Here is a 10,612-nt window from a genome sequence, read left to right on the forward strand (position 1 = left end):
GGCCTTTCATTTTGAACCAGAAATGTGCACGCTGCTTTTCTGATGTTCACTGAAGTTTTCCGTGTCTTTTTCCCATGTCACTTGAAATGTTTCCGTTTTGAATGTTTGTTACCAAAGGCGAGACATGTGAGGAAATAATAAACGATCAGTTGTGGGACTATATTCTGTCATAAATCGCACACCATTCATTGCTGAACTTTCTACCCACAGTTTCCTACAAATTCTGAATGGATAGAAAGTGTGCAAAGCACACTCCTTTTATCACTAAAAAACATCACTCATCTTCGTTCATCGCGATCTTACAAAGATCCGTTATAATCAATGAAGCTCTCTAAACTGCACAATGAATCTCTTATTTACATCACGTCTGCACTTAGTCAGGAGATGATTCACGAGCGTGCAAAACTGCACTTAAAAACTGCAGCGCTTTCAGCGGTGAGTGAATTCTGACAAAACGTTTCTGATTGGCCATTGCATTCAAGAAATCAAAAGATATGTCTGTGATTGGTTACATTGCTCAACGCTGCAAAAACACGTTGAGGGTATTTAGCGCTTGGCTATGCGCTGCAGCGGGGTTGACATCAGGGATTCCCCATTACTAACAATTTGGGGGGGGCAATTGCCCCCCCCAATGACGCCCATGGTTTCCACAATAATATTATGCCATAAATTCAGCTATGCTATGACAGGAATAAATAAAAAAAGATATATTAAATATATATTAAAACAGAAAACTTTTATTACTGTTTTTTGTTTCTAAAACAAATGTAGCTATTTTTAAGCTCACCAACCCCAACCTTTCGAACAGTAGTGTACAAAACAGAAATAAACCCAATGAGAGTAGCTGCCATATTTAATTTGACGCAGAAGTATGAAAAATGATGGACACACAGGTACCAAGCCACAACATAATGAACAAACTGCATTTCTTTCAGCCTTGTGTTTGTTAGTTTCAAATCAAGCATGGCAGCTATTGTTTAAGGCCCATAGCATGCATTTTCTAACCCACTAGTACGTCACTTCCTCGGTGGTTGAGAGGCACAAATTGTTTGCAGTTTTAAATTCAGTACTAATAATGCAACTGTAATAAGAAAGAAGTGAACTTTTGAAAGGACTTTTGCAAAGCATCCAAAAATGTGTTGGTATCTGCAAAGAGCCGTCTTTGATCATCCAGTCCTAGAGCACTGGTGGTGCCATGGGCCCATAGGACTGCACTTCTGAGGCTCACTCGAGGAGGGGTGGAGCGCCCTGCCCCGGTCCCTCAAGGAAAACCATCTGAATATGTTCACCCTGCTCCCAGCAACACACTCGTCACCCACCTGCTTTGCCTCCAGAGCAAAGCCGCATGAAAAATGCACAGTATCTCTGATGCAAGGGCAGAGGAATTACATGATCAAGAGTTTTGAAATGAGTTCCAACTTCTGAAACCAACAAAAGCTAGTGCAATATAGTTGACAAACTCTCGCCTGCATAAAAACAAAGCGGCAACCATTTGAAGGGAAGAGTCTACACTAGACACAAAAAATGCATAAAATTAATTAAAAAAAAGCTTTTTCTTGACTTGCATTGCTGAAAGGGCTTTGATAGCTCTAAAAATCCTGTAAAAAAAAAAAGAAACTAGGGCAATCAAATTAACGCACAAATTTAGTCCAATTAATTATGAAAACATAATGCAATAGGAAAATTAATGCAATTAATCATGCCCCCAAACCTTTGGTAGAAGAAAAAAATGTATGTTTTTAAATTATTTACTCGTCTGCCTCACTAATGTAATGTCTGATGTAATGAATTATCATGAGTTGTTTCACAGCAAAAAAAAAAAAAAAAGATTATATAAAATGAATTTGAATAATTAATTTAAAATCATTGAATGAATATGATTACATTTTTAATTGACAGGCATCTCTAAAACACTGTAGGTGAAACACAATTTGCCTTTTTATGCCTTTCAAACGATTAATCTCAATCGCATCCAAAATAATTTTAAGTTCTTTTAAGATTGAATAGTTATATTTTATTTTATTTCAGTTTCATTTCAATTAACAAAAATGATTTTTAATAGTTTTCATTTTACTTAACAATAACAACACTGGTGCACACTGACAATCATGGTCTTGACTGCGTAGTGTGTAGTACATTGCATCATTTGAGACACAACCTTTAACTAATCATGATCTACAATTCTACAAGTGCTGTTATTCAGGCTGCAATTGAAAACTGGTTGGGATCAACAAATAAAGGTACCTTAAAAGCACACGGCACTATAAAGACAAACAGAAAACAGAAGAGTTATGTAATCATAGATCATCCAGTGGGGAATCGAAAGGATGACTAATGCATTATGGGTTGTAGGGGCTTTATAGCATACAGTGGCCCTATATATCACCAATTAGGCCTGTCCGACCTTTTCAAGAGAGTTCTGTGCCAGGTATGTTGCCATTCTCCACTGCACAAGCAATCCAGACAAGTACAAACAAGCATCAAATGATAGGGCGATGTGTGATATTCATCACAAAATCAATACCTTTACTCCACAACACATGGAAGTACCGCTCATCTATCGGCTGATTTATGATAACCAAGCAAATCCTCTGTTTTCCTGGTGAAAGAACAAAAGAAACACGCAGAAAGTGAACATTAATGGGCAGCTATATTTCAACAGCATCCTGTGGTTATGATGCAGTCTCAGTCCTCCCATTTACAGTGTGAAACTGAGAAAAACACATTTTAATATTTGGTTTCATATGGTGAGATACAGCTCTAAATAGAAGCAGCTAATAAAAAACAGCAAGAGAAATAACTGTGATAATAGAGCCTAATGCCTTTGGTAATTGCCTAAACACAAATTCTGATGGTTTTTCCACAACGGCTAGATGTACTTTATGTGCAGCAATGTAAAGCAAACTGTGTAATATTAACAAAGCAATTTCAGCTTTACAGATATTATTTCACATATTAAATGTAGAAGATCACTTTTATTCTTGGTAATACTACAGAAAATCAATTAATAGTCAATAAAGAACATAAAAAAAATTAATAATAAATAAATAAAGCAAAACACTCCACCACAATGTATAAGCTCCCATAATATATAAACAGAAATATTAAATTTAAATTTTATTTACATATTTATTTATTCACTTGGACAAATGAATGAATGAATGAATGAATGAAAACATAAATTACAGTAATGAGAAATGGGGTGCTTAAATGTTATAAAAATATTCTTTCAAAAATCGTTCTTATTTGGATGAATGAATGAACGAATGAACAAACGAATAATGGACAATAATGACAAATGGGTTGCTTAAATGTTATAAAATATTCTTTAAAAATCTTTCTTATTTGAATGAATGAATGAATGAATGAATCAATCAATCAAATAAATGAATATAAGACAGTAATGAGAAACGAGGTGCTTAAAAGTTCTTTCAAAAATCTTTCTTATTTGGATGAATGAATGAATGACAGTAATGAGAAATGGGGTGCTTGAATGTTATAAAAAGATTCCTAAAAAATCTCTTATTTGGATGAATGAACGAACGAACGAACGAACGAATAAAAGACAGTAATGACAAATGGGGTGCTTAAATGTTATGGAAAAATTATTTAAAAATCTTTCAAAAATCTTTCTTATTTGAATGAATGAACGATCGAATGAACGAATCAATCAAATAAACGAATAAAAGACTGTAATGACGAGAAATGAGGTGCTCAAATGTAATGAAAGAATTCATTAAAAATCTTTCACTTAATTTTTTAGAGCAAAAGATTATTTCTTATTTCTTTTTTTGTTGGAGACGAACCCTAATATTATCATATTTTTATATAAACAAAAGAATTTTGGAGGCAGTACAATAAAAAATTTGGAAAAACCGTTTGGCTACAGTTCCAACAAAAAAGTTGGAACATATAAGTCACGTTCTGTCACATACTGATCCAACTATACAATCTGAAACACTCTATGGGAGAAAACGAAATGCGATTACTCCATAACTTAGTGTTTTTAATATTTCAAGATAATGTTCTGTAAGGCATCTCAGAGCTCCAAGCATTCCCAAATGCATGGGTTCACACATTTAATTGTGATACATTTCAGAGCCAAGCTGCTCACACATTTTTAATTATAGTTATTTTAACATGAAGCTAATCAGACGCTTCTTCGTTCAGCACAATGCTACAATTGAATAACATCCCAAAATCTCTTCATGGCTAATAAATGCTGGCAGCATTAATGACATACAGCTGCATTAATGCATTGATTTTTTTAGTGCACATTGTTAAGAAAAGAATAACCAACATCACAGGTTGAGCAAATGTAATGAGTGAAGTACAAAGTGTACGTGTCAAAACTCTCTCTGAATAAATCACAGGTATCCTGATGCAGCTGTGCACAGAACACATCTTGCAGAACAGACTGAGAAAATATCAAGGTCCTGAGTTGCAAACACTGTGTATAAATGAATGAGAGCTATCGCAACACCATTGGCAGTGGCGAAAGGTAGACAACTCCAAGAAGAAACAACATCTGTATTTTGCAACAGTTATACCACATTGGTTTTTCACATTTCAGATCTCCTCTTCTGGTAAATTAAATTTTTGACAGAACAAACTTTTAGTAGAGCACCAAGGACATTTTCCGCATTTTAATATTTTCTTTGGGAATTATCAATTGAAATACACAGAAATGATCATATACCAAATTAGCTGAGAGCTTGCTGTTCATTGGGATACAACAAATTTGCAATTCAACACATAAACGAGCTGGGTTTGATTAGTTCACAAACTGGAATGAATAGGACATGAAACGCAATTTCTTATTCTAAACAGCCTTCTATTAAATATAAATATTGAATATGTATGAATTTAAGGATTGGAAGCACACGCTGAGACATGAGAATCGAGAATGGCGTATTTTTGGACTAGGTCAAAAATCTGGGTCATGTCTTCAGTCTTCATTTTATTGAAGGGCTATATAGAACATTTCAGAGAAGAGTAAGGTCACATGAGTCCATCTATTCCAGGGAATTTTTGTTCTCATGAGTCTTTTGTCTTGAAATCTCTTGAGTATGTAGACCTTATGGGAAAACGGTATAAAAATTAGGTACAGCAAGTACACTAACAATAGTTCTACAGTAAAAGCAAGAAAAAAAAACTTTTAAGTTGAGATCTTGATAAAAAAAATTTGATTTTGCAATCATGGCAAAATAATAACTAAATATAATTATTTCATTACATTACACTACATATTACATTATTACATATAATAATGCATGCAATCTTTTGTTCTCCACTAGTGGAGTGGTGTTGTTTCATCTAATAGTTATAAAATATAAATATTAAATGAAAAAGTTAAACTTAAAAAAACTTCGACTAAACTAACTGAAACAAAATAAGTTGAAATACTACAATAACTACATATAAAATTTTATTACATATAAATTAAAAATAAATAGAATTATTAAAAAATAAAATTAACATTGATTAGTATCAATGATTATTAATTAAAAACAAATGACAATTACATAATATTACTAAAACAAACTTAAACTGAAAATATAAAAATGAAAGCTAATTCAAAATAGCAATCAGAATAAGAATCAGAAATATGCCAAATATGTTTACACACAAATAATTAATCTTTGTGACAGAAGGTCTTTATATAATTTTATATAGACACAATATTAGTATATAAATAATGCTAAAATAATACTGCACTGCAGTCTACATCTGAAACTGCTCTTTACATTTCCAAAAGTTATTCTAATTACAATGATGATAACATTGAGGATAACATAAAGTTTGTTTTAAGAATTCTTAAAGAGCAGCACTTTTTTGAGGCTTTTTATGTCTGGTTAAAAAGCATGGTTTGCGGTTTGTGAATAAGACAGGTTTTGCGGTGAAATACAGAGCAAAAGTGGTATACAGCGGTACAGTGGTTAGCTTGTGAACCTTCTTTACCACCTAACCAGTGAAAATTTGCAGGGAAGCTAACAGCAGGACAAAAGTTGATATGTTAGTCGTTGAGAATGCATTCATTACTGTAATGACCACAGGCAATCTCAGACACATTGAAAGCATGGCTGCAATTCTTCGCCAATCATTAGAGCCTGATTACTTACTTTCTGGTCATGTATTTATGGGGCATTTACCCAGACAGGGATATAATTTTGAGCAAAAAAAAAAAAAAAACCTCCAGAACACATCTGATATTTTGCTGTAGACTGCTCTCCGATTTTTAGAAATGTGTCTTTTTTGTCCAGTTATTGCATGGGGGGCTGTTATCCATTTTTGCAGAAAGTACACTTGACTGGATTCATTAGCTGATTACCAAATTGCTTCTACCATCCTGTTAAAAAACTAAATACTAAACAACCAGCCAGCATTGCCTGACCTTTGAAATTTCTGGCTGGTTTTAATAGTTCCTGTTTTTTTTGCTTAAGTAAACAGCAAAGTTTTAAGGTAATATATTAAAAGAAACCAAAACTATTTGTAGAGATCTAATAAAAATGCACACAGAAAACCACGTTGTGTGTAAAATATGCAAAACAGACATTTGGTATCATCAATATGCCTGTGTTGGTGTAGACTCATCTGTGCAAACCGAGTAAATGATTAAAAAAATAATTACACCTGAATAAACACTGTGGAGGTGCATAATTTATACAGAAATGACGGACAGGAAACCATTTAAAATCTTATTCTTAGCTGTAGTGAATTAAAAACACTGAAAATAAAAGATTTTAATTCAAATGAGGTTGGAATGTATAAGACATATAGCACCTTAAAATAACTGAACATGCAAAGTGGCCAATTTAAAGCATTTGAAGTGTAACTGTGTTGCACTGTGATAAATGTATTAACTATGTTTATGTTCTTTGGGACAAAGTGTAAATGCATGCATGAGCGAGAATAAATGCATTCAGACTTTTAAATGAGTTTAAAATAAATATTAATACCTGAAGGCAAAAGGCAATCTAATGGAGCGAATTCATCCATGGTTGTGTTTCTAATAAGCTGGATTCATCAACTGTAGAGGAAAATAAAGAAAAACATATACAATATTAAAAGGCAGCAAAAAAGGCTTTGTTTCTGTAGAGTGAATATCTGACAAATTAGATGTTCTAATCAAAACAACAGCTTTCTATTATGACAGATAAAGAGATGCGCTGAAAACTAAAACACTATAAACCATTTAAAGTGTTTAAAATTAGACATATAAATGGAACAAATGCTCAGCTATTAAGAAGATCAGATCACTCACCACCTTGCCTACGTGAACTCTTTGTCCTGTGAACACACTTTTCCTATATGACTTATCTATGCTCTCCCCCTGTAATATGTAACTAGTTTACTTTAGGGTCTCCAGTCCTACACTTACTCAGTTTATTCATCCCAAGAACCTCCCAGGCTCCCACTTAAAAAAAGAAAAGACAACAAGCACACATTTGCGAGTGTGATGTTGCTTATATACAACAGTTCAATAAACAAAAGTTAATACATTTTCGACACAACATTAGCAGTTACGTCTGTATTATTGCTTGGTCACTGGAAATAGTACAAAAAGTCAAAACAGGATCAAGGTTCTGTGATCAGCAGTAAAGGCCAGAGGGCGCTTTCGCGCTGAAACTCCAAATACGCCTTGCAGAAGAAACCCAAAAAATAAACACACGACTACGGCAATATACGGTTTATCTGAGTTCTTATTATTATAATTTTCATTAAAATAAAGTATATTTATAATGCAATGCCTTTATCACTGCTTAGAATACTCTGAAATATGTTGCGTGCCTTATTCTGTGTAAGAAGCCACATCATCTCACAGAAGGATTTATTTCAAACACTCGATTGATGTTATGAAGTGAGTTTGGAGTAAAAACATGTTATTAAATGTGGTATTTTCACATGCTTTCAGATGGAGCAGCATTTACTACACAGAGCCGTAGTTCACTGAGAAGCTATGCAAACAGCTGTTATTATCGCGAACGATTTATTCGATTTCATAATCGCTCAATAAATTCGTCTGCGATTTTTTTCCGTAACTTGTCAGTGAACTACGGCTCTGTGTAGTAAATGCTGCTCCATCTGAAAGCACGTGATGATAATTTACTGCTGATTACAGAACCGGCTTTACTAACAAAATGCGCATGACAATCGCATTCGATTAATCGTGCAGCCCTAATATTAATGCAATAAAAGACCAGTTAAGTGCACTTAAAGAGAGTACACTTTCAGAACTGTTTTTAAAACACTTAAGTACACTTTTAGAAAAGTGCATATTGTAATAATGTCAAATTAAGTTTTACTTTACAGTACTTTGCATAATGTTTAATAATCTTTTGTCATTCTTTAAAGAAGTAACTGTTTTGATGAGTTAACTAACATACTAAAGCACATGTAAAGCATGATTATAATTTTATCTATAATGTGTTGTTTGATATTAAAGTTCACATATTTTAAATGGGTAACACTTTATATTAAGGTGTCTTTGTTAAACGTTACATCTACTTACTATAGAAAATTATAATAATAACTATAATAACTAAATAATTATGCATAATTACATGCAAGTAGCCCTAAGCCAAACCTTAATCCTAACCTTAAAATAAAGTGTAACCTTTAAATGTACTAAATTACAACTTCATTATTACAAATGTGTAATTAGAAATATATTTAACTATATGACTTACAAGTTTCAATAGAAATTAAAGTAGATTTTAGTTAAATTTGTTTAATTTGTCAGGACTCTTTAACCATATTTCAAATTCAAGTTATGAAATTACATGTAAAGGTATTTAAGTCCTACTTAATTCGGTCAAACAAGCACTCGAAATTCCACTAATTTTGAATTTAATACAAATTTAAACTATAAAAGATTTTCCTTTAATTGCAATTAACATGAGTGTCCGAAAACATTACATTCAATTCTTTCTGTAATAAGTACTTTCACTTTCACTTTTTCACTTCACTTTCACTTACTCTTTTTGAAAATATAGCTACTAAAGTGTACTTCTTTTTCCACAAGAGAACAGCTAAAGTTTTGACAAAACATGTAATTTAAACCATAAACTAAAAAGCTTCAAGTTTCAAGACCAGAAAAAGAATTTAACTGATTGTTGATTTCATTTTGAAACAGATACCTTATCCTGGCTGTTTATGTCAGCAATGGTTGAGAGGAAACCACTTTGAGAATTATATGCAAGATAAATATATAATTATTAACTCAACAGACAGTGCAAAATGTCATTACTTGGATCAATCCTGCTGAGAGCAACAGATCAATGCAGGTAGAGAGGTGTATCCCTAACACTCTGCCAAAATGGATCAACATAGCAACTAAAAGGGTCTAATCCAACCTGACACCCACAACACTATTGATGAAAGTAGAGTGCTGTCAAAAACAGATTGCACCAGAAACTCACAAACTTAAGCAGGTGGGCCTAGGAATAGTTCACTCAAAAGTAAAAATTTACTCACCCTCAGGCCATCCAAGATACAGATGTTTGTTTCTTCCTCAGAAACAGATTTGTTGAAATTTAGCATTACATCACTTGCTCCATGAATGGACATGTATTGATGGACTGGAGTTGTGCTGATTATTGGTTGCTTGTTGTGATGTTTTTATCAGTTGTTTGGACTTTCATTCTGACGGCACTCATTCACTGCAGAGGATCCATTGGTGAGCAAGTGATGTAATGTTAAATTTCTCCAAATCTTTTCCGATTAAGAAACAAATTCATTTATATATTTTTAACAAATTCTCCTTTAAAAGAGCAGTGCACCCTTATTATTTATTGTATTATTTTGTCATTATTTATTCACCCTCATGCTGTTTCTAACCTGTATGACTTTATTTCTTCAGTGGAACACAAAGAGATGGAACACTAGAGATGGTTTGAATCAATCTGGTATTTTCCCCCCATGCAATTACAGTGCAATTGAATGGGGGCTGGAGCTGACCAGCTTCAAAATCAGCTGCAAAAGCCCCATAACTGTATCATAAATTTGTGCATTTTATTAGGGCTGCACGATAAATCGCATGCGATATTTAACGCGCATCTTGTCAGTAAATCCGGTTCTGTAATCAGCGGTAAATCTCCATCACGTGCGGGCTTTCACATGGAGCAGCATTAACTACATAGAGCCTTTGTTCACTGACAAACTGCGCAAAATCACGGTCATATTTTGCGCATGTTTTGCACAGCTTGTCAGTGAACAACGGCTCTGTGTAGTTAATGCTTCTCCATGTGAAAGTCATAAAGTCATTCTGAAGTCATATAATAGTTTTCTGGGAAGAATGATAGTTTTTTTTTTTTTTTTTGCTTGCTTCAAATAAAATTCCTACACTGTAAAAAATGACCGTGAATTTAACGGTAAAAGACTGTAAAAATGCTACAGTTAGATAGACAGACAGACAGGCAGGCAGACAAATAGATATAGATAGACAGACAGACAGACAGACAGACAGACAGACAGACAGACAGACAGACAGGCAGGCAGATAGAGACAGGCAGATAGATTAATAGACAGACAGACAGGCAGACAAATAGATAGATAGATAGATAGATAGATAGATAGATAGATGGATGGATGGATGGATGGATGGATGGAT

The 10,612-nt window shown here is 33.5% G+C and overlaps 1 protein-coding gene across 1 annotated transcript in view; it reads right to left on the bottom strand.

Moving 5' to 3' along the window:
• LOC107686720 (thiamin pyrophosphokinase 1-like) overlaps window positions 1–10,612 on the bottom strand; it is a 94,509-nt gene that overhangs the window by 62,271 nt on the left and 21,626 nt on the right. The window contains exons 3-4 of the mRNA XM_016483826.1: window positions 6,960–7,030; window positions 2,525–2,599 (exon numbers count right to left, since the gene is read on the bottom strand). Of these exons, the coding sequence (XP_016339312.1) occupies window positions 2,525–2,599; window positions 6,960–6,999 (115 nt within the window). The 5' untranslated portion in view covers window positions 7,000–7,030. The remainder of the gene's footprint in view (window positions 1–2,524; window positions 2,600–6,959; window positions 7,031–10,612) is intronic.

The sequence above is a fragment of the Sinocyclocheilus anshuiensis genome, unplaced genomic scaffold (assembly GCF_001515605.1).
Source record: "Sinocyclocheilus anshuiensis isolate Anshui unplaced genomic scaffold, SAMN03320099.WGS_v1.1 scaffold990, whole genome shotgun sequence".
Lineage (NCBI taxonomy): Eukaryota > Metazoa > Chordata > Actinopteri > Cypriniformes > Cyprinidae > Sinocyclocheilus > Sinocyclocheilus anshuiensis.